We start from the raw sequence: 24,537 nt of genomic DNA, 5'->3' as shown, positions 1-24,537 counted from the left end.
GAATATAGCTAGTTTAATATAATGTTAGCTTTAATGGGTTAACCGTAAAATAGAAAGCTAAAAGTGATGTTAATTTGAAAAATGGTTTAAATAGTCGGCAAAAGTAACATTAGGGTTAACTCTTAATAGGGCACTCACTGAAATACTTGCAAATTCCAAATTTCAGAATATTGGAGGATATTACATACTGCCAGAATGTGTAAAAAAAAAAAAAAAAAAAACAGACCCGGGTGTAAAGTGTCAAATCTACGAGAAAAAATGTTCAGACTTATGAGATTTAAAGTGGTGAATCTGCGAGAAAAAAATAGTTTTTTTCCCCACTTTTGTCTTGTAAATCTGCAACTTTTTTTGAGCAGATTTGCCACTTTACATCTCTTAAATCTACACATTTTTTTCTTGTAGATTTTTTTTTAATTGATAAATGTTTGACACATCCAACTTCATTCCATGTAATGGAATGTAATCCATGTAAATGGATGACCAAACCCACCTGAATAATAGCAGTTCAATTGTATGAAAACATTAACAATATCCACTTGTAATAATAATAATAATAAATAGTTATGCATTAAGAACATACTGCTCTGTAAAAAATGTTTGTAGAAATTACAGTAAAACACTGTCAAATTTCATCAGAAATAGGTTGTACAATTAAACATTGTACATCACCGTAGTAGATACTTTTAATTACTGTAAATCAAAGAATAGTATAAAACTGTAAATTCTACCGCCATAAACTGTAGAAAACACACAGTTTTGCTGTAAAAATATAAAATTTTCATGCAAAGTTAATGGAGGAATACCACGATGAAACAATTATCCTAAAAGTAATGGGATTATTCAGTATAAATTACATTTTTTGCTGATATTTACATTTACATACGCTCACTGTATTTTTTACGGTGATGTTCTGGCAACCACAGCTGCCGGTATTTTACCGTTAATTAAACATGTTTTTTTTTCACAGTGTGTACATTGGGAAAAGCCTACATGAAGGGACATGCAAGTAAAGTTCATGTGACAGGACTGGAGGTCCCTCAACCCAAAAAGGTTGTAAACAACAGCACTAATAGTGCTAAGAGCTAAGGAACAAAAGTAGTCAGGACATTGTTTCACACAAAACTTTAGTAAGACACATGAGTCACAGCATCCTGTCTGAACTTTAAACTGGCATATATGTGTAACGTCACGTCTACACAAAATGAATAATAGCAACAACAATAAACAGTCACAGCCGGTGATTGGCTGTGCCTGCTCCCTCCCCCTCTTTCCACTGCCCCATTCACATTTAAAACTGAGCTACAATAGACTCACTGACTCAAAAACAACCTTACAAACCCCAAGAGCAATCATGGACCAAGTCAAGTTCAACAGGGGTGTGATGCATATCAAGGACCATGGCTCCAGACACTTGTCCCAGGAAACTGTCAAAACGCTGATCCACCAGTCTCAAGAGGCAAAGCAGCAAGCCTACTGTCCCTACAGCAAATTCAGAGTGGGAGCTGCTCTCCTGACCCTTGACAACCGTGTGTTCACAGGTAAGATATACCTGAAGCTTTGCCTCTGAAATCAATGATTAGAGTAAATATTTTGTGAATTCTGCATTTTTCTGATTTAAATGTTTTCCTGAAAACAAATCTATTAAGTTATTTGCCTTTATCAGCAAGAAGACTTTACATTTCAAAGAAATTTTATAAATGTTTACCACATTGCAAGTAGGGAATAAATCAGAGCCACAGCCACAGTCACTGTTGCTGTTTTGTTGCTGTTTGAGGTCATTTGATGCGAAGGGACAAACAAAATTTCATTAAAAATACAAAGAATTTGATCATAATCATTTTTATTTGGCTGCAGTGTGTGAACAGATAGTTGAAATGACAGGACTGAGAAAGGAGAGATTACATTTTAACATGTCCAGCTTATATTTAAATTAGTTTTTATCCAATTGGCTGAATAAATTAGAATAAATTCTAAGGATCAGCTAATCTCCGCCTTTCCATGAGCTTAGATTACCTTTTGTGATTGCATCACATGGGTCAACACCGCTGTATACAATGAAAGGGATGTCAAACATTGTCAACAATAAGGGCAAAGACGCAACCGTCCTGTTCATGTTGCTGGACAGTACAAAGGTCATCGAATCACGTGTGCCTCAGCAGAAATGTCTGGGGGGCCAATAGCTGGCCAACAGCTGCACATGCAAAGACACGTTCAGTAACTATTTGACCAGGTGAGAAGAAGTACATAGACAGCCCCCTTTGATGGCAGCAACGCCTCTTTTTGTAATACCAGTTTTTTTTCTTTCTCTGTGACTGACAGGTTGCAATGTGGAGAATGCATGTTACAACCTTGGTTTGTGTGCTGAGAGGAATGCTATCTCAAAGGCAGTGTCAGAAGGCTACAGAAGTTTCAAGGCAATTGCAATTGCCAGGTAATCTTTTTTCAAAGACATCAAGCATATGTTCCTCATTCCTGTATTACCAAACCATGACTCACTTCACTGACTTACTCTTTCATTTTGCACATTATGAAACATCAAACTGCCCGTTACTTCACAATGACAGCATAACACCATTGACGCACGTCCCCTTCTTAGTCAACATTTTGTCTCATATTTTCTTGCAGTGACCTGAATGACCAGTTCATCTCCCCGTGTGGCGGCTGCAGACAGTTCATTAGAGAGGTATAATCTCTGCTGGTCTACTATGTTTGGTGCAGTTTTTTCTAGTTTTTAGTCTCCTTTGATACATTGTTATGGACTTATTTGTTGTCAGGAAGAACAGACAAGAGGATTTGACTCCTTCTAACAAAAAGTATTTTGTACAACCTACAAATACTTGCTCATTAAATATGTGAAATACAAAATAAGGAGAAAATGTATTTAATTAAAAAACAAGTATTCTGAAAATACACAAATACATTCTATTCAAACCAATATCAACATCATTTTAGACATTTAGTAGCCACAATATGGGTCTGACCCAGGATTGGCCCTCCACAGTGAAACATCACAATGGATAAAGTCAAACTGCTCAAATCATAATAGAACAAACCCCGTTACAGGAGCTATAACTACCGTTTTCAAATAAAAGGATGCCTGTTATCTTATCAATCGTTATGCTTCACTAGAAATCAGTGTGTTCCATAGACTGCAAAAATAAGCACATTGGTAGCAAATTATTTTACTTTTGAATAAAACCTACACTGCAAAAAAAAGAAAAGTTGGGTGAACTCAAAATCTCAAGGCAACAAACTTAGATTAGATAAAATTTTAAGTTGGACAATTAAACTAAATATTTTAAGTTTTGTTTTTGAGTTTGCTCAACTCTGAATTTCTCTGGCATGATTGTAACGCCGCTATGAAATGTCAGCTAATGTTGCTACCACAATTTTGAGTTAGCATTGATATGCTAATGGCTACTCTTGTAGCTGTAACAAGCAGCGCTGCTAGCATCAGTTAGCCGCTAGCATCAGTTAGCCGCTAGCTTTCGCTTATGGCCGAATTTCACAACAAAGAAATAAGAGTTAGCAGAACTATTGTCCCTTGTTTTGAACCCCAACTTAAAGATATAAGTAACAACTCACCAACTTGTTTTTGAGCAGACAACTGGCTTCATTTGTTGTTTACATTATTGCCCTAAATGTCAATAATTTATATTTCCAAGTTTTACCAAATTAAATCACTGTTTTAGGCCAAAAAATACAAGTTGGCTTTTTTTTTTTTTTTTTACATTGAAATGGTGCTTTTTGTTGTTTTTTGGTGGTTTTAGTCAAAGCAAAAAATCGACTGACTGACCCACAATTGAAATGCGAATGAACAGTTAGGCCATAGTGATGCACTAGTTTTTTCAGATGGTAATAAGGTGCTTCAAAAGCTATAAATTTAAGTGCAGTGCAGTACTACATAATTACATTTCCAAGATCTCAATCTTCCTGAGAACTCCAAAAGTTATTAAATACATATTTTAAAAACATTTAATTGAAATATTTTCCATCTCTGGTCACAGTTTGGGTCAAACTGGGAAGTGTACCTGTCAAAGCCTGACGGCTCGTACCTGAAGATGACTGTGGATGAACTGCTGCCCGTCTCCTTTGGCCCTGAAGACCTGTCCATGAAGAAAGTCTTTGACATTCCTAATGAGTACTGAACCTGTTTTGTAGAACAAAACACACACACAACACACGCACACAAAAATGTGTGACATGTACTGTTTATAACGCACATGCTGCTGAAAAGGTATTAATGTTTAGCAGTAGATTTATTTATGGTTAATATTTGTTATTGTGTTATCTGCCGATTGTAAACAATGCCACATATTTAAATTTACTCTATGTATACTGTAATATTAAAAAAGACATTGAGCTAATTGCAGAACTATTAAGTGATTGTGTTGTGTCTTGTGCTGTATTTCTTTACATATAAATATTCTGTGATTAAAGAATTGTTACATTAAATGATGTTGTATCCACACATTTTAATAAATAAACTGTTTTAAAATGGAGGTTCTTTAATAATTTACACTTAATTTCTCACAGTGGGATATAGACACAAATTAGGGACATACATATATAAGAGGAGAATAATGACTGTTGAATTACAGTGTTCTGCAAATATTATTTGTTGCATATTTAATGACAGAATGAAAGGAGGAGGATAGACGGGGTAAAACATTAAGCTGCCAGTGGAAATTCACTAACTGTTTTTAGTGATTTTAGGTCTAAGTATTCCATGCATTGACATTTAGTTGGTTTAAGGGCAAGAGGCTTAAAAGGGAAACTATAATATGAGATTGACCTTTTTCCCCTGATTCAGACAATTAACAAGAAACTAAAAAAAAAGAAAAAAAAAAAAGAAACCAGCCCCAAATAAAACAGTGTAAATACAAAAAGGCATATTTCAATATTTTGGGTACCATAACCTCATTAGATTTCAGACTTGGCTGGTAGCATATTTAATCTTAAATCTCTAAACAAACAGCAGCAGACATGGCAACTTGCTATGGGCAGAAAAAACATCAGTTATAATCCTATTTATCATTAACCAGTTTTTAAAAACATACAGAGAAGTAGTGTTATGTGACTGAGTCAATAATTGCTGGTTACAATGCTCTGAATTTCTCTGTGTCTCAATGCCTGATTAAATAGTGTTGAAGTGTAAATCTATAACAGCAAATAGAGTCAATAATCAAGTTCAACTGAAGGTTCCTAATAGTTAAAAAATAACAAAAAACAAATCAAAAAACAAACCCACATAATTTATCTAAAGACTCAGTGCATCAGACTCAGTTTTCAAGCCTTTTTTCATTTTTCATATTACCTGGCTCCCATAAACAGCGGTCTGTAAATAGTAAAGATGTGTTCATGCTCAAAGCAAATATTAGAGGCTCTTGGTGGTTCAAAGGACTCAAGTAAAGCACAACTTATTCGGAGTTGTATTCTGAGACTAGAGTTAAAAAGAGGAAAACAACACAGAACTGGAGTTAATCTGTAACACACACACCCACACACACACACACACACACAGCTAGCTACAGCTCACGTTTGTACCAGAGACTGTAGCTGCAGCCCAAATCACATACTCTTTTTTTTTTGCTTTTAGTACATACTGCAACTGCCCTTACAATATATGTAATGTTTTGTAAATTATTTCTTCAATTGGGACATACTACTTCATCATGTCATGGCACGTTGAACTTTAACCCTCTGGATCATATGTATGCTGTGCTAAGTATTGTTGGTCAGAAGCCCCCTCCTGCAGTACAGCTCATAAATCCCACCGGCTCAATGCTAGCTGATGAAACAACACTAAAAACTCATCAGGTAAGTGAACATCAGGAAAATTTTAGGTAATCGTTATCACAGCAATGTAGGTTCAAATGTTCCTTCTACCCAATACATTTAGTTTAAATTAGTTATTTGATGCTATAAAACGGGGTGTAATGTCATGATTGACAGCTTGCATTATACACCGATTTGGTCAGGTTGAACTCCATACTACAGCTCACTACTGCACACACTCTGGATCCAAATGACATCACCAGTGCAAGACGGCAGCAGCCGTATTAGGTACATTTTGGCTTCACTTTTGTCTAGTTGGAGAGAGTGGAGACGTGTCATCCATTCTTTATATAGGCTATGATTTATACCATGACACTTATTGGCTGTATTTGGGCATTAAACAGGGACAGTACACCAACCGTGTATGTAAATGCTACAGCTCAGGAGAAACACCATCTGCTTTTGTCGTTTTCCGATGAAGAAGCGAATATTTGCCAGTGTTAATTTTGTGCATGTGTGACCATTGCCTGATGCATTTTTTTATTGATATTAAAAGTTAACTGTGTCTCTCTTCACCTAACCAGCCAATGGCATTGGGTGCTTTTTTGCTATCAGTTAAAGATTTTTAACTTCTGGGTGCTCCTGCCAAAACATGACATGCATAGAGCTAAATGCAAAAGCATCGAGCAAAAAGCTTCATTCTCATTAGCCCCAGGGTGCTAAAAACCGTTTTGTCTGATCGGGGCCTAAGACACCATTTTCTAACCTCTTCTCTCTATCCAACAAATAAAATAAGACATTCTGTTAACAGGTCGCAACAGTTCAGTACAGCAACATACCTCTGCAGAAGAGAACTTAAATAACGATTTCAAAACTGCAACATTGTTTTGAAGTTTTTTTGCTAAATAACCGCAAAGTGTATCCACTACCATCCCACCTTTTTTACTTTGACCTCAGCTCTCTGTGGAGGAACTAGTTCCTTCCCCAAGAGAGGGCCATGCAGGGACCTGTAATCTGGGTAAGGTGCCCTCCATCAGCCTCTCCATCCACAGTCCCAGCCTGTCAAGCTTGTGATGGACTTCTATGCTGGTGGCCCTACTGGAGCCCCTCTTGGATCCGGCCCCATCCTCTCTGGAATGGGACCTGGATCGAGAGTGGGAGGTGGACCTGGACCTGGACCGGGACTTTCTCCGGCTCTCAGCGGAGAACGAGGTGTCAGATGAGGAGTCGTTGGGATCGTCCCCTGTGAAGACGGGTCTAAAAAGGCAAAAGTATTTCTTGTGGCCGTTGAGGGCCAGGACGTGGCCAGCGTAGTCTCGAGACTCCTCGTCCTCGTCCGAATGGCCCTCGCTCTGCGAAGCGTCAGAGGCTGAGCGGAGGAGTGATGGCATCCAGTGGCGGTGCTTATCAGCGTTGAGGAAGGAGAAGTGGAGGGTCTGAGTCCTGTAGTGGCAGAGGGGGTTGGAATTATTAAGTGGAACGAGGATTGATCAAAGAAAAATATGCAATCAGGGCATCTTAGTGGAAAAGATACATACTGAAGTAGGGGTGGGCGATATGGCCCTAAAAGAATATCACGATATTTCAGGCTATTTTTGCGATAACAATTATTCTTCACGATATTACGAAATACTTAAAAATAATTTTTTTAGTCTGTACAAATAAATACAAATCTAAAATGTAGTGTGAAGTGCAAATCTCAATAGTTGCCAAATACAAAAAAAAGAGAGCAAATAATAAAAATAACCATTTAGGGGTTCCGGGGACATGTTTTAATGACATTTTGTAAAGGAGAATAAAGGTTCTTGTATGTTTTATTTAAGGCATCTTATTTTGACAGTCTTCTTGTAAGTTCTGTGGTGGATTCTGTTAACACACCATGCTCTTATTTTGAAAGCTGCATGTGTTTTGCAACGGAGAGTAAGTAGCTTTTTGTTATTAAAACAACTTTAATTGTTAGCCTTACGCCACTACATCAAGAAGTAGGAATGTTGCCAATATCACGATATGCATTTTTTTATAACCATAAAAAATATACCGATATTATCATGAACGATATGATATGGCACACCCCTATACTGAAGTACATGTGTTTTCATTATTACATGATACAGATTTCATTTCATAATTCTAAAGCGAGTTATTGCAAGATAATGAAGGTAAGTAGACACAAAATACCTAACCCTAAACCAGAAATAAGTGTTAAGCTATCTGCATTAACAAATGTAGGCTTAATAAACTAATATGAACAAATATTAGAAACTAAAAAGATGTCCTGCAGCGCTGAGACGTACCCAGAGAAAGAAAAAACCTCCTTGGCATATTTCCTCAGCAGAGCATTCTTGGAGGCGTTGGTGAGCACCAGGACAACGTTGATGTGGCCCGGCCTCAGCTTGACCAGATTGCTGATGTACGTGATGTCTGTCAGCTCCGTCACTTCCACAAAGTCCTTCTTTGGAGGACGGCTGCGTGGACAAACGAGAAAGATAGACGGAGGGATTAGTTGTGTATGGATTATGAATTTTTTCCTTGATTCTTTTTAAACAGTGTGGTTGTGTTTGCTTCACGGGCACTGAGGAGAGAAGGAATGATTGCAGCTAGCATTTACTCTATCAATGCATGTGATTCTGGGAAAATTTAGATAAATGTTTATCACGGATGGTTAAAAGTAATATTCCATTGAGGCCAAGTATATGTGTACTTGGATTATATTCCAAGGACTTTATTAGAACGAAGCAAACAAAAATGTTTGACTTTGGATTTCTTCGTGCAAAAAGAACGATTGCACTACGTTGGAAGAATGTAGAACCACCATCACTTGCAGTGTGGAAAAGAGAGTTGATGACATTTCCAGGGTGGGAAGGGTTGACATTTATTATGAAAGATAAACAGGATGAGTTTGTTGGTATCCAGGGCTCATTTATGTCATGAAACACTGACTGAAAAGGAAATGGTATACGGGTAACATGAAAGTTTTGACCCTGCCTTCTACTTAACTTTATTGTATCTATTTTGTTTGGTTTTATCTTATTTTACATTATGATTTTTATGTTTTTATTTTACTTCACTATTCTATTCTACTTGTTTACTGATTTATTAATTAATGTTTATTTAATTAATCAATTGCTTCACTTTATAATCTATTAATATTATTTTAAATATTATGGTTATTCTCATTATTTATTTTTTGTCTGTGTGAATGTGTAACTGTATGAGGGGAATTTTATGTTTGTATGTTGATGTATATGTTCTGATAAAAAAAAAAACTAGACATTTTAATAAAAATATTGTTAAATTAAAATAAAATTAAAATAAATCTATGTACATGGATTACTGTATTTACAAAAAGGCCCTTGTAAGGTGTATGCACTAGAGTCTGGATACCTGACCTGAACCAGAATCTTAATGTCATGTGACAGTAATGTTATTTGGACATTGGCTCAAAGGTGTGGCATAAAACTCTAAACCTGATCATCATAGCAAAACACAATGCATCAGCCAGTTGTAGATAAAAATACAGTTGGCTACATGACAGAAAATACAAATTTATTAACACGATACTGCTGACTCTTGTTTAATTATTTATGAGAATATTTCTTGTGGGGCTGTGCTTTGACAGCTCGAGGACGTGCTTAAATTAGAGCGAACCACAAACCCCCCATGGTCCTACCATTCCACTGCAAAATAAGTTTTAAAAGCCATCACTCAGGCTGCCTGCTTTAGAATTCTTCTTTGGGGTCCATATTTTCCAGTTCTTTTTTGTGGCTCATACTGCGAATTAAGTAGGCTGCCAACAGGCTTTCTGCTGTGGATCTGCTATCTGCTGTATTCTGTGTCCATCTTGTGTTCACTTCATTTAACTACATTTTACCTTGAAGTACTGGCTCTACTTGATGCATCTTCCTCAGTTTGCGGTTGCTCTTTTGGCTTTTGTTTCCGGGGTTTGGTCTCGCCTGGCTCACTGAAAATGGACGACAAAAAAGAAAAATAAATCATCAGTGTGGACAGCCAACTCCTTTGAAGAGTACACAGCACTATACATCCAGTATTTGACTCAACTGGAGTCAAAACTAGCATAGATCAAGTAGAATTACAAGACAAATAAGATAAATAAAAGTTTAAAAACAGATTTCTATTGCATATCTAGCCAGTATCATTACGTATTAAGACATTTAAATGAAAGTAATTTTAGATCAAATGATGATTTTGATTAGAAAGGGATGAAGCTGCTCTCACCTGAAGGCCTGAATGATGACGGTACCAAAAAGAATGAAGAGAGCTGAGAAGATCAAGGACAGGATGGGCATCATCTCTCGCCTCGAAGACAGAAATATTGTATTGTTAAAACATGTTGAAGAAAACACACAGCTCCCATATAAACCAATACCACTCCTCACAATTTGTAAACTCTATGTGTTGTTACATTTTTAAAGGCATGCGTCATAACTATATTGGAATCACTTAATACACCCTGCAGAGCCCCCTGGTACGTGGAAATTAAGGCAAGATGTTGATGCAGAAGCATGACTCAGCTTCTGATACATTTCAGAAAGTCCACCACCTTGTCTGTCCTTCTCTTGTTTGCACAGAATGCTGCAGAATGAGTGTTGTCTTACCAGTTTGAGTAGAGAAGGTCATCATATATTTGAAGGATGTAATCATAGGCAGCGTTCATCCACTGAATAATAAAAATCTGAAACAGAAAACAATGACTGATCCAAGAATACATCCAGTTCATTTTTCCCACTGAGCACACTACTGGTTTCAAACTCAAGTGTGTGTGTGTGTGTGTGCATGTGTAGTCTCTTACGGGGGCCATCTCGTTGTTGAGTTCTGGCAGGGTGGCGTCGGAGGTCAGATAGGTGGGGTCTTTCTGAAGGATCTCCAGCTGTTCATGGAGGCGGTACTTATCCTCTTCGCTGCCGTTCCAGCCTCCACTCACAGAGCGGAACAGGACCTTGCCAGCGTGGCTCCGCCTCTCAAGAATCACCACCTGTCAGCGGTGTCAAAAAGCACTTTGGATGTAAACCGAGACTCTGCTGAATCTCGGGACACTCATATCGGTAATCTGACAGATATCAAATTCTGGACGTGCTGGATCCAAAAGGTTTCCAAGCAAGTCAACATTGTCCTTGGTGTTAGCATATACTGGATGTCTGTTTTTTTCTTCAGAGCATGTACAGTACAGGCCAAAAGTTTGGACACACACCTTCTCATTCAATGCGTTTTTCTTTATTTTTCTGATAAAGAAGATCAGATAAAGATTATTGATTCTCACTGAAGGCATCAAAACTATTAATGAACACATATGGAATGATGTACTTGACAAAAAAAATGTGAAATAACTGAAAACATGTCTTGTATTTTAGATTCCTCAAAGTAGCCACCCTTTGCTTACTAGAATATAAGACATGTTTTCAGTTATTTCACACTTTTTTGTTAAGTACATAATTCCACATGTGTTCATTAATAGTTTTGATGAATTTACAATGTCAATAGTCATGAAAATGAAGGAAACGCATTGAATGAGAAGGTGTGTCCAAACTTTTGGCCTGTACTGTAAGTGAGTTTGTGTACAAGATGTATATATGGTTGATGCGTGTGTTTACACTGTGTATGTGTTTCTGCCACTGACCTGAGGTGAGAGAGTTGCCTGATTATAGAGCAGTGCCTGACAGAGAGGCTGCTGCTGACGCTGGTAAACGTATGCAAACCGCAGCACGTCTTTTTTGTTCACTGATGCAAAGTCAAGGAAGGCTTTATTGCCTGTAAGAAAGGCTTGGTCCTCCCCTGTGATCAGCAGCACACAGTACCTGCAAACAATTTACAGTCATTTCACGTAACTGCACAACAATTCAGTTTGCATTTAACCTTCTTACCATCATATGATGTTAAAAGTCAAATTCAGGCTTCGCTTATTTTACTTTCCTTTTTTACAACAATTAAGATGGAGTAGACATGCAGCGAAGAGAAACCTCCTCCGGGCAAGTCTTATTACACAAGGTTAATTTAGGAGAGATATTAAGTGCAGGACCAGAGGCTAAGGGCTCATAAAATGTCTTACTTCCTCCGTCGGTGGAACTGCTTGACAGGGCACAGCTCATCAAAAAGCTGCTGGTTGACGAGCCGAGGCACCTGCAGGAACTTGTTGTTGGAGACAAACTCATCCATGATCTGACGCTTCATCCCTCTGGCCTGAAAGAGGCAAAGGGCAGAGGGTGTGAAGGGCATAAAGAAAAAACGTTTGAGTTGAGTAAGCAGGTGTGAAGGTCTTTGTTTCTGTACCTGGATGATGTCGACAGGCTTTTCTGTATCCTCCTTAAACAGCAGCATGGTGGGGGCGTATGTGTTTATGTTGAACTGCCGCAGTATCCGAGTGTTGTGTGTGTCACCCTGGTCCACGAAGCCGAAACGCACATAGTCTCTGAAGGCAAAAGCTGTTAACTGGAGAGAGGAGTGGGAAGATGAGAGCGTCAAAAATAAATACATTAAAATAAATATAAGAAGAAGGTGTAAAAAAAGAAAAGGATTGTTCAGAGCAAACTCAAAGCTGGTTTTATATAAACTCACAACTATATACACTACTGGTCAAAAGTTTTAGAACACACCAACTTTTCCAGAATTTAATTGAAAATGATGCAGTTTAATGTCTCAGTCTACTCTGAAATTAATGCACATTTGCAACATTTAAAATTCTTTATTGAGCATGGTAGTGTTTTGAAAGTAAAAAAAAGATTCAAAATCACATTTTATGTTGGACTAAAGGACTAAAAAAAGACACAAAATGACAAAAAAAGACACAAAATTACAAAAAAAGACACCAAAAGACACAAAATGACCAAAAAAAGACACAAAATGACTTACAAAGACATGAAAAGAATTTAAAAATGGACAAAATAGCCCAAGACTCCATAGAGTTAAGTTGTTAACCCATTTCTTGTTCCCTGAAAAAAGGCCTACTTGTATAATTCTGAAATGTACATTCTTCATTTTTCAGTTTTGGTTAAGCTTACCTTTTTTTATTTACCTCTGGCAGTTCACCACTTACCTTTGTACCCTTTCAAGCTGTTCATTTGACTCAAACTGCTTGAATTTCAATAAAAAACTGGAAAAATTGGGGTGTTCTAAAACTTTTGACCGGTAGTGTATATACATTAGATGGTTGTTACTCGGAAATTTGATTGGTTGAAAATGTGCTCCCACAGTTGGCCCTGAAGAATAACATCTCTGTCTCTATCAGACAGTTTTATAGTGTAAACTACATTTAGAATATTTTCACTGCTTTACCTCTTCTGTCAGACAGCTCTTTTTGACAAGTTAACTGAACCTGTTGTATCCATCTATGCTCCTTTCAAAGACACCAGACTTATTTGACAGAAACAGTAGTTTTACCTCACAGAACACTGGTCTTCCACTGCCTTGACGGTTTAGTTTGTCTATGTAACCATGTGATTTTAGTGTGGCACAATAAAACATGAAGACTGACTAACTGATTGATGTTCTTTGAGGTAAAACTACTGTTTCTGTCAAAGAAGTCTGGTGTCTTCGAAGAGAGCAGAGAGAACGGCTTCACTTTGTCTGCTGTGAAAATGTATAGCATACATTTAAACTGATTATTAATTTTTTTAGGTGGTTAAAAGCCATATTACTATTGCCCCTGGCCACAGCAGTAGATTGCTTAGCTCTAATGTCAGCACTCCTGCCTGCTACTCCAAACTGGGGAAGTGTCAACCACCATCTACTGTAGGTAATACACTGACTATGTAAAAGTACTGCATACAACAGGGGTGGGCAACCTTTACTAACTAAAGAGCCACTGTTGGCCAAAGAAAAAGAGAAAATCGCGGAATGGAGCCGCAAACCTTATATTGAGCCTAAAATGAAAATTAAACAGCCTAATAAGTCTAAATTAGCCTACCAACATTATTAATAGTCATATTGAGCATTTATTAATATGATTTTGAAAACTAGTCTATCTCGGGGAACTCAAAACTAAACTCAAAGTTGGTAAAACTTAAAGGTTAAGGCGCCGGGCCGGAGACTTTTGTAAGCTATGAAGCACATTTTAGTTGACTTAAATGTCAAAACTTTTTTAATATGCTGTAAAAAGGCTATACAATTTAACAATTGAGGAATACAAATAGCTTTTGGTCTACACCATTGATAAATGAACAGTTTAATTTAAAAATAAGTATATAATTTTTTTTGTCTCAGCCACGGGGAGCCCCTGCAGGCCGCCTAAAGAGCACACCCCTGGCATACAACCTCACTTAAAAAAATAGAAAATATTCCTTTTAAAGTAAGGTGAGAAACATCTGCATAAAACACACCGGATATCAGAATATTAACCAGCTTGAACAGCTTTCTGTGTGTATGTGTGTGTATAAATATATTGCTTACTTTATAGAGTAGGGGAATAATAGGGACTTGGTCAAACAAGAGAACGCTGGGCTTATTTTCCACATGCCAGCTGTCCAGAAAAGTCATGTAGGTGTTATCTGTGATCTGAAAAAACAATGACAATAGTTTAAAAATGTATTCTTGTTAAATTGAACAACAGTGCACCACTTGACCTTTTGTAAAATTAGATTTGATGAGTAATACTTGTAAAAACAGTTAACATTAATAAGGCCCATATCTTCAATAATATCCCTCTGCATTTACCTTTTCCACCAGTTTCTGGGGCAGCAGGTCTTCAATGAACTGTCGGAGGTGCTCCCGTACGACAGCCTGGTGGAAGAAGGTCACCCTGCCGTTCACCAGCCCGATGATGGAGGGAGCGCGATGAGCTCCCAGCTGGTTGGCCAGCCGACGCTCATAACCCAGGTCCACAATGCCAATGCCAACACCTGGTGTTAGAGTAAAAATAGACTGCTATTGTCTTCATACAGTAGAGCAAAATACAAGTGTTCGAACAGACACTTGTTTCAGTTATTTTATATTCAAATGAGTCTGAGGCAGAGGTAGATGTGGCAGAAGATGATTAGATTAGATTTGACTTTACTAATCCCGCAGCGGGGAAATTTCTTTGTTACAGCCGCAGAAAATCACACAATTTTAAGATAAGATAAAAAACAATCTAAGAAAAGACATTTAACAATATACAAAATAATAATAATAATAATATACTATATACAATTTAGTGCAAATTAAATGGAGAATGTGCAGAGTGCAGATTATATGCAAAAATGTTCAGATGCACCAATATTCCAGTAGAATACAAATTAAAACTTAGCAGTAACATAATATAATAAATGCAAATCCTATTTTGAAGTGAATTCCCTCTTTCGCCAAACAGGCACTGAAAGTCACTACTTTACACGCTGTGGGAACTTTACTTGAGTCTTTAGATGTTGAGGGATTGCCTAATGGATAAGGTTCATAAAAGATGCATGCATCTGTGTTAGTGTCTCCCAGAATCCTGTCTGTCTATCTATAACACTGAAAACCACAGCGACAGATAAAACAAGCCAAAAAAAAAAGGCAGAAAGACACACTAAGAAACAAGTTTTCTTATCTTGATTAAAACACTCAAAATGTGGATGTTGCATCTGAGATATACAAAAATGCATTTGTCAATATTTTTATATGAACAGCAGGTGAAATGTGTAAAATGAGAGGTGTCTATCAGCTCGGTGATATACTTGCTGTTAACTACGCATGCGCATGATGGCTGCCTCATGTTCTGTTTGGAATGTTCATTGTGCACATCTACAGAAATAAATGCTATGCATTCACAAGATGCAACAGACAGTAGGGAGAGTGTAGGAGTAGTACTCACCATTATCATGTGCTTGATTGGGCTACAGTGATATGCAGGCTATCTTTCCAAAGCAGGGAATTTAGTTATTACAGACTAAGTATGAAACTTAGTCTGTGGCCAGTATAGCTCTTATAAGCTGAATTAATTCAACAACTTTTAATGCATCTCCAGTGCCAGGCGATTGTTACGCTGGGTTGAATTCCTCCCTTGGCTTTAGTCTTTGTTCCAGGAAACCAACAAGAACAAACAAACCCTAATGAATAATCAATGACATGGCTGGCACTCTGTAAAGCGCCTTAACACTTGGAATCACATTTGTGCTAATGGCCTGCAACTGAGCACACATCAGCCTCATGTTATGATGCGTTTAGGAAAACCAACCCTGATCCTGAGAGTAGCGGGGGCAGGCTGATGGGGGTCCTGTGACAGCAGACTTACCCAGTGGCTCCAGCTCCTGCACCGTTTCCTTCCACACAGGCTCAATGTGGATGCACGCAAAGCACCACTCTGAGGTCACTTTGATTAGGTACGGCCTCTTGTGGCTGTCTGGAAGGACATCGCTGTTGAACTGTGCATGGTGAAGCAGGTACTTGCTGTCTGCAAAGTCCCTGGACCTGCAGGAGGGCCGGAAGCAAGACAGTGAGACTTCAAATCAAAATCAAAATCAAATCAAATAGTCTTTATTGTCATTATACAGTTCACTATACAACAAAATACACGAAAGTGCCACTGCATAAGGTGCGTAGTTATGACAATCATAACACAAAACAACATGAGTAAAAACATTTAAAAAATACCGAGCTAAACAAGGACAAAAACAAGAACAAGGACATGTGATGTAATAAATAAGTATAAAGATAAATAAATGGCTACTTAAAATGCTATAATTTATACATGAGGTAAATTGAGTGCTTTGCACATATCAATTGTATTGCACATGTCCGTTTTATTGCACCTTTTAATTAATTTATCCTGTGTGGGTGTTGAGAGTTCTGGGTGTTAAGAGACTTTTTTAATACATAGCCTACAAACTGAGAGTAAACGGTCTATAACTCCAATTTGATTTGCTAATTTTAAATCTTGGTGCACCAAGATTAGTAGAGGTAAAGATCTTTCTCTCAAAAAACATTTTAAAAAAGGACAATTTCAGTAAGAGATAACTTCAGTTTGTTAATCTAAGAATAGTCCAGTGATTTCCTCCTTAAGGACATTGGGATGACATCTGAGCACGTCACGTCTGTAACCAACAACTATTCTCATTTTAATCATTCCACTCTTACGTAAGCAAAGCTCGAATTTCTTTAAATGACTTAAAGCAAAAATCCAAAAGGTATTCCACTCACAATGGGATGAAATTGCGTTAAATGCAGTTTAATCAATATGAAATACATTTTCTGATGATTGATTAGCTGTATGATGCAGGTTTGCGAAACATTACTGAAATGTAGGAATGACACAACAACTGCTTGCTAACTAAAAATATTGGATCTATGGTGATAATAGTTCTGTCTTTTTAATATTATTAATAACCAAAAGCAAACACAAGGAGGAGCCTGATCTATCACATTACTATGGACTGGACACAGCAGCTGGGAAATAAATATTTAAGAAAAAAAATGCAATGGAGTGGATTTCTTTGTGATACTGAGAAATGATACAGAGACAGGAAGTAATGATATCAAAAAAGACTTTAAAAGCTCCTGCTGTGGACTCCTTTATGTCAATCAATTTAAAATGTTTATTAAATGTCACCTTATTTTGGAAGACCGCACTGCAAATAGAAATTATGATACATAAACATTTGGAAAGATGGAAAAAGTTTATTGAAGCTAAGGCTGGTAAGAAGTTTGCATTTAATTAAAAAGTACATGGAATGTAGAATTTCAAATGATTGCTTTTTGTAATTACCCTGGAGACAGTCAATGTGTTTTCTGTACAATAATGAAAATAGTTTTATATGAACTAGGATCAAGCTTTTTTACCTATTATTTACTATTTACAATTCCTGTTGTTTATCATATTGTTATGTTATTAATTTTTGTTGTTAAGCCTGCTGATATATGTTTGTGTTGATTAGGATGTATCAGTTTGTATTTTTGGTCCAATTTAGCATGAATCTTTAGTTGTGTTGTGTTTTTGTTTAACTTATTATGGGGACTTTTGTCATGCTTTTGTTTATTAAATATGTATATATAAACTGTTGTGGGCATTTGGAGAAAGAAAGTCTTTTGTCAGAAGAGACAGAAAAAGGGACGTGTTCCCTTCAAAGATTTTGTCTAAATGTGCTTTGATTTAAAAAAAAAAAAGGTAATGACTGTATCCAGTTGATAGTATTCTGTTACTTCTCTACCATTTATATCTTCACAAGCGTGTGACAATGGGACATGTTTAAACTACTGTTATCTGATTGCCCAACTAAATGACAGTTTCTTAATGATGAACAAAAAAAATCTGAACCTGTACCTGGGGAAATGGAAAAAGGACTCATCAAAGTAAAAGCTGTTGTGGAAGCCGCGGAAACCTTGATGCTGTGACTGGCCGAAGGGCTGGTTCTCATCCATCTGTCCATATCGGTCAAAGTTGGACCTTCGCTCCTCATTAGACAGAATCTGGGTGCAAATGAGAATGAAAGGCACAAGTTAGAGGACTAATAACTGCAGACAAACCGTGAAACAGAAAATGAAACTTTGCTACTGTATGTCAGCTAGAGTCTGTTTAATATTGAGGATATGATATATTGTTGCATTTTCACCCACCTCGTATGACTTAGACACTTTGATGAACATGTCCTCTGCTTTAGGGTCTTTGTTCTTGTCTGGATGCCTGAAAAAGCCCACACAGAACACCACTGATCACTGCTGGGTCACACAGGGTTAAAAATGCTAAGACTAGCTTGTGATGGGTTAAGACAGGGATGGGCAACTGGAGGCCCGGGGGCTGCATACGGCCTGCATCCTCACTTGAAGTGGCCCTCAGTACAACTACATGCATTTGAGCATGAAATCTTAAAAGTCCAGTGTAAAAATGCACAAAATGACTTCTTGCAATTAATGTTGGTCTGCTGTTCTTTCACTGGAAAAAAAAATCACAGTAAATGGTTATTTTTTATTTGCTTCAACCCTTTTGTATTCCTATTTATACTGTTATACATGCATTTGAGCATGAAATATGTTAAGTTACTGCACTGTAAACATATTGACATATTTGAAATTGCAGTTTCATCATATCTGGTAAAGTGCACGGTCCTATATGTGGCCCTGTGGTAGTGTCCATGAAAAATTGTGGCCCCCTCCAGCATTTAAGTTTCCCATCCCTGGGTTAAGATGACAAGCACCAGTTCAGGTGTCAAATGTACACTGAAAAGTGAACGCGTCTCATCTGCTGCAGCAGGGATCTCCTGCTGGCCTCCCATTACCGTCAGAGGACCTGATGTCAGTCACTCACCATTCTTTGGCGAGGTTCTTGTATGCCTTTTTGATTTCTGCTTGACTCGCACTCCTGCTGACACCCAGGATTTTGTAGGGGTCATATTCAGAAGCTGCTTTCACCAACTGCACAGTCAAAATAAGCAGAAAGATGGCGAGCAAAGCTGGACATGAGAGTAGAGGATGTCGGCTGCTTCTCTTCAGTGACATCGCTTAACGCTGTCTTCGCCCAACGGTAACGTCCGATAGCTACCGAGCTGCCCGGTAAAGTAACGTAGCAAAGCCTTTCTGTCGTGGACAAATATGTCAAGCCGAGAGGTTACATGCTCTGCTATGTTATCTTCTTGGATGTTAAGTTAAATACACACGACATACTAGTATATTACCAAGCTTAGGCCATTATTTTTCTAGCTAATGCAACCCGTTAGCGATGTATCCGCAATGAAACATTACACTTCCGCTTGTATATTTCAAAATAAAATGCTCCTCAACCCCCGATGAACCGACTCATGAGTCAGTGCAGAGAGTCTATGGTGCAGAGCTGCAGCCCCATGATATATAATGACCAGTCTATGATAATGACATAACCTATCGGAAAACAGTATTGACGTTTATAAATCATCACACATTCACATTTCTTGAATTTAGATTTATAAAAAAATAAAAAGATTCAAGAGATGTATTGCCATTACCACTTGTACGGGACAGTACTCAATCTCAACTTTTTCTAAAATTGTATTTATTATTGTTAAGGGGGGGGCATAAAAATACACACTTTATATCAAGAAACACACAATGGCTTATATAAAAACACACATGAATTAGTTCACTATAATGCATTGCACACAAAAATGGACTGACTGAAACACTGGTGCATATGCTTGATTATTTAATTCATGGTGGATTATTTTGATTGTGAATAGTCCACAGTACAACCAGAAACATTTTTCAGCAACTTGCCAGGGTTGTTATTATCCCATATTATAGTAAAAATAATGCCCAGTCTACTTCTGTGCTTTTATTGTGAAGGTAAAAAAGATTACATCCGGTATGGTTCCGTTTAACACCAAACTTGACACTGCAACACACTGGAGATAACGCGCATGCTCCAGTCAGCAGCTGTCCTCAAACTGTATCCTATCCTCGTTTTATTCTCATTTATCAAATGTTTTCAATTATTAAGAATATGCCCTTTTCAACAAAGAAAAATACATAGTTTTTGCACTGCTCCGTTTTTTTTGTGTAAAGCTCATGGCAACAACAACAAAAAATCCCATTCTTAATAGGCTGTTTCCTCTCATGTAGGTGATATGCAGTTTGTTTTCACAATAAAATTGTTATTTTAAAAAAGTCAGTATAAATGTTAAATTTGTGTTATCTTAATTTCCTTCTTTCGGGGGCTTCACTTCCGTTTCCGGTCCGTCACTGCAACACACCACTGACTTCGGTTTACACCAAAAGACAAAATGAATACAGCTATACCTAATTCAACTTACTCACCGACCGATTTAACCTGCGTATTGTAACCTGCTGGACCGACGCCGCTGAATGTGGTGGTTTGCATTTCCTGTGTAGTACAATATGAGCAGCCAGTGTGTGTTTACAGTCAGTGGAGTGAGCTTACAAAGTGCGCAGAGGGTCTTATCTCGGTAGCTAGCGTTAGCCCTTTAAAGCTGCTGTCTGTGGCCCGCTCTGGCTGTATCATTCGTGGGACAGGTACTTTTCAATCAGCTAAGGTAACTAACAAACCTTGTTTCCAACACTGGTGCGCTACGTATATACAATGTACAGTTCAACTTCTTAGCTTTAGCAGCTGAGCTGACTTTGCTTACTTGTTCGATAGCTGCCCTTATACAAGTATTCGAGGCAAAATGTGTTACCCAAATGCAAAAATGGTAACCTCAATACCACACTTTACAACACAGGAATTTAAGGTGCAGCTATAACCTTTTAAAAAAAAATTCTCATTATAAACAAACTCATTACTCAAACAGAATCCTTTCTGGTGCTCATGAATGTGTGTTTACATCTGAGCATCTCTTATATACACTAGCTGAAGCTAATATGTAATGCTGTGTGATTATAACGGCACCCTTATTCAGGTTGTGTTTTACACATGAGAAACACACAAACTGCAGAATTGTCAGTTGCAAGTCAAACTCTTTGGACATTACACATTTTCTAATAATGCTTGCAGAAAGTATGGCTGTGTTGTTTAGATGATTAACCTTAATTTTTTTGTATGTCCCCCTCCCAGCACCATGAATCTGGTACGTCTCGTGTGCCGCCACAAGACAGCCTTGGTCATTGGCACTGTGTGCAGCTTTGCTGTAGTTCTGGTCTTCTTGGCCAAATGTACCTCAGAAACCCTGAAACAGGGCCACCAGGATCCTCCCGGCCTTGCCCCTCGTCCCAGTGATCTCCAGTCCCATCCAGAGCATCATCATCCCCCTTCCGCATCCAAAGACTTGTCAGCATTCCTCGTGGTCCTCATCACAACTGGACCCAAGTACACAGAGCGGAGGAGTATCATCCGAAGCACCTGGCTGGCCAAGCGGGACTCTGATGTGCTGGCTATGTTTGTGGTGGGGACCCAGGGACTTTCCAATGACGACCTTCAGAACCTTAACACAGAGCAAGGCCGGCACAAGGACTTGCTCTTACTGCCTGACCTGCGAGATTCTTACGAGAATTTAACGCTCAAGTTGCTTCACATGTACTCCTGGCTGGACCAGAATGTGGAGTTCAAGTTTGTCCTCAAAGCGGATGACGACACCTTTGCTCGCCTAGACCTCCTAAAGGAGGAGCTGAAGGGGAAGGAGCCCAATCGGCTTTACTGGGGCTTCTTCTCAGGGAGAGGGCGAGTGAAGACTGCTGGGAAGTGGCGGGAAAGCTCTTGGGAGCTTTGTGACTACTACCTGCCCTACGCGCTGGGTGGAGGCTACATCCTCTCAGCTGACCTTGTGCGTTATGTACATATCAATACAGGCTACTTCAAGACCTGGCAGAGTGAGGATGTGTCACTGGGCGCCTGGCTGGCACCAGTGGATGTTCGGCGGACGCATGACCCACGCTTTGACACAGAGTATAAATCGCGTGGTTGCAACAACAAATACTTGGTGACGCATAAGCAGAGCTTGGAGGACATGTTGGAAAAACACCAGACTCTGCAGCGTGACGGCAGGCTCTGCAAGGAGGAAGTGAAGCTGCGACTGTCTTATGTGTATGACTGGGGTGTGCCCCCGTCACAGTGCTGCCAAAGGAAGGATGGCATTCCTTAATTTTTGTCCTTTTTTATGAGTTAGCTTCTAAATCCTCCGCAGTTACTAAAAAAAGGAAGGTATCATATTTTTTTGGCCAGTTCTCCAGTATTACACGATGTAAAGTTATTTAACAGGTTCCAGACAAAATAGTAAAGGCCTTAATGTTGATTAAGAAGAAACCCTATATAGAATATTTTTCTGATTGCAAGAATAGTAATTTCACTGCTTTTTTTGCATGTAGACCAGTAGATCATGCTCATCATTTTTTTGAAAGAAATTTTTACCAATGTTTAGTGATTTTACCAGTACTGACAGTAATGTTATATTTAAATTATATCATCATATCCAAATTGATATCATGTTGATAATAAAATAATATCACGTTGATAATCAATTGCCTCTTAAATCATAATCGCTTTTGTACCGTCATGGTTACAAACTCTCCATCCACCTACACTCATATTTTGAGTGTAAAATTGTCAAAAAAGAGACAAAATGCACAGTAAACAAAGTTACAGATGAATTAGATTATTTTTTATCTCAGTCTTAACAAAAGTGAAAAATAATTTGTGTATCTGTCCTGTGATTTAGCCTTTAATTTCATGTCTACCTCCAGTTTCACATCTTTGAGTGGTGTAAAAATGGAGAACTGGCTGCAAAATATTATCCTTGACTCTCAAACAGGAAGCCAACTTCACTCTTGTGTCCTTTTCCTCCTTTGGCCTTGTTATTTGGACCCATGCTCATGTCAGTGCTCTCTTTACCGCCAGTTTACCATGTTGGTGGGCTCTTTCTCTCCTCTGTTTATGCTTCTCCTGATCAATATTTTCCAACACTATGAAATTTGTTTTTCTTCCAGTGTAATAGTTAGTACAGGGAAAACACAGATGGGATAATTTTACCCTGCCATGATGTCTACATTTATTTGTAAAAGCAATTTTATTTGTATTTTATTTATTGTTAATTTATTCTGCAGCAAACACAACACTTAAGTATTCAGTTGGGACAGAGGCACACTGGCTGTGGTTGCTGCTAATAGGTGAAATTTGTATTTATAAACATGTTGGAGTGGAAATCTTATACTTCACATGAGAAATGTTCACTTTTTAAATGTAAAACTTTTGTTTACGGTCAACGGTACTACACGGTTTCATGTTTTTGGAGGTGCAAAGAATGTGTAAGAGAAAATGGTTGAATGTGTTCTATTCATCAGGCCTTCTTCCTTATACTGGAGCCTATCGGAGGATATTTACATTTCAAAGGCAACTGTCATGCTTTAGGTCAGTACGTTAACTGTGCAGAGATGTTAAGTTATTTGAATGTTTGTTTGCAAGGCACCACAGATTCAGATGGAGGAACTTGAGGTGGACTACCAGCTGGCACTTGGTCACTTTTTTAAATAAGACAAACATAGTTTTTAAAGTCCATAAGTCATTATTTAATGATACCTTGTTTATGTTTTCTGATGTTAAGGCCTTCAACCTGAACTTACCCTGTGATGTCAGTAGCTGTGTCCTGAAATTTGTGAAATGTGTTCAGCGTTGATTAAAGGGTACAATGCGTTGGAGCACCAGCAGTTACAGAATGCTGCAAAAAGAGCTCCGTCCGAGCTCGTTTTTATGATGTTTTTTGTGAAAAATGAGATGATTGTTTTCTCACTGTTGTCACTAGCAACAACAGAATCACTTCAACCTAAGTTCCAGTGTTTGTTCTATGTACATGGTCAGCCTCCCTGGGTGTTTTATTAAAAATGTTAAATGTATTCTTGTCACTTCTATTCTTATTTATATACAGTGTTTGAAGGTATACATCAAAGTCAAATGCTTAAGATTATCTACAAAAGGCAGAATTATATTTTATTATTAATAAAATGCTTTTTAACAATACTTCAAAAAACAATAACCTCCCTTTCTATTTAGCATTGATTCTGCTGTAAAAACACAATTCTTGGTTTAAAGGGGACATATTGTGCTCCTTTTCAGGTTCTTACTTGTATCTTTTGGGTTTCTACTACAACATGTTTAATTTTGGAGGAAAAAAACTGTGTCTCATAGTGTCTGTCTAAATATAAATGTATTCACTTTCTGTCTGAAATGATCCATTGTAGTGCCTGTCGATCGAAGCCTCTGTTTCAAAAAAATCTTGACTGCTCTGACTGGTCAGTGTTTCTGGGTCTTCTGCCTTGTTATGGCACAGTCACAAATCTGCAAATGCTATCCTGGCCTTAACCACTTGAGGTCAATGCCTACACATCATTAGTCTCAAAGGTATATCGTTAGCCTCATAGCATATTTGCCTAAGTCATATT

The 24,537-nt window shown here is 38.0% G+C and overlaps 3 protein-coding genes across 4 annotated transcripts; 2 read left to right on the top strand and 1 right to left on the bottom strand.

Moving 5' to 3' along the window:
- Nucleotides 1-1,328: 1,328 nt before the first annotated feature.
- Nucleotides 1,329-4,465, top strand: cdab (cytidine deaminase b). The gene is made up of 4 exons (XM_059328956.1): nt 1,329-1,538; nt 2,320-2,431; nt 2,626-2,683; nt 4,008-4,465. Exons 1-4 carry the CDS (start codon nt 1,352-1,354, stop codon nt 4,146-4,148), a joined length of 498 nt encoding a protein of 165 aa, XP_059184939.1. The 5' UTR covers nt 1,329-1,351; the 3' UTR covers nt 4,149-4,465.
- A 25-nt stretch (nt 4,466-4,490) lies between these two features.
- Nucleotides 4,491-19,427, bottom strand: dnajc16l (DnaJ (Hsp40) homolog, subfamily C, member 16 like). 2 transcript variants are annotated; one of them, XR_009394026.1, is made up of 16 exons: nt 18,986-19,427; nt 18,298-18,364; nt 18,005-18,150; nt 15,980-16,155; nt 14,443-14,627; nt 14,179-14,283; nt 12,064-12,222; nt 11,843-11,973; nt 11,414-11,591; nt 10,589-10,771; nt 10,395-10,471; nt 10,015-10,095; nt 9,650-9,739; nt 8,073-8,243; nt 6,198-7,221; nt 4,491-6,161 (listed from the first exon to the last, which is right to left on the bottom strand). XR_009394026.1 is itself a non-coding variant. In XM_059328954.1 (15 exons), exons 1-15 carry the CDS (start codon nt 19,174-19,176, stop codon nt 6,732-6,734), a joined length of 2,430 nt encoding a protein of 809 aa, XP_059184937.1. In that variant the 5' UTR covers nt 19,177-19,427; the 3' UTR covers nt 4,491-6,731. The 2 variants fall into 2 exon arrangements, 1 of the variants encoding a protein (XP_059184937.1); XM_059328954.1 differs by having other exon boundaries at nt 4,491-7,221.
- A 955-nt stretch (nt 19,428-20,382) lies between these two features.
- b3galt6 (UDP-Gal:betaGal beta 1,3-galactosyltransferase polypeptide 6) lies at nt 20,383-23,991 on the top strand. Its single transcript, XM_059328955.1, has 2 exons — nt 20,383-20,702; nt 21,224-23,991. The coding sequence occupies exon 2, from the start codon at nt 21,228-21,230 to the stop codon at nt 22,245-22,247; it is 1,020 nt and encodes a 339-aa protein (XP_059184938.1). The 5' UTR covers nt 20,383-20,702; nt 21,224-21,227; the 3' UTR covers nt 22,248-23,991.
- The last annotated feature ends 546 nt before the right edge of the window (nt 23,992-24,537 follow it).

This window comes from Centropristis striata, chromosome 3, assembly GCF_030273125.1.
Source record: "Centropristis striata isolate RG_2023a ecotype Rhode Island chromosome 3, C.striata_1.0, whole genome shotgun sequence".
NCBI lineage: Eukaryota > Metazoa > Chordata > Actinopteri > Perciformes > Serranidae > Centropristis > Centropristis striata.
The sequence above is the reverse complement of the archived record's forward strand: the minus strand, read 5'-3'. Positions and strand labels throughout refer to the sequence as shown.

Excerpts from the sequence above, each read along its gene's own strand:
- cdab (XM_059328956.1), top strand. The coding sequence starts at position 1,352 with ATGGACCAAGTCAAGTTCAACAGGGGTGTGATGCATATCAAGGACCAT. Across the intron at positions 2,432-2,625 it reads AAGGCAATTGCAATTGCCAG|TGACCTGAATGACCAGTTCA; the intron begins GTAATCTTTTTT and ends ATTTTCTTGCAG. Across the intron at positions 2,684-4,007 it reads GCAGACAGTTCATTAGAGAG|TTTGGGTCAAACTGGGAAGT; the intron begins GTATAATCTCTG and ends CTCTGGTCACAG.
- b3galt6 (XM_059328955.1), top strand. The coding sequence starts at position 21,228 with ATGAATCTGGTACGTCTCGTGTGCCGCCACAAGACAGCCTTGGTCATT.
- dnajc16l (XM_059328954.1), bottom strand. The coding sequence starts at position 19,176 with ATGTCACTGAAGAGAAGCAGCCGACATCCTCTACTCTCATGTCCAGCT. Across the intron at positions 18,151-18,297 it reads AAGTGTCTAAGTCATACGAG|ATTCTGTCTAATGAGGAGCG; the intron begins GTGGGTGAAAAT and ends ATTTGCACCCAG. Across the intron at positions 12,223-14,178 it reads TTATTCCCCTACTCTATAAA|TTAACAGCTTTTGCCTTCAG; the intron begins GTAAGCAATATA and ends TCCTCTCTCCAG.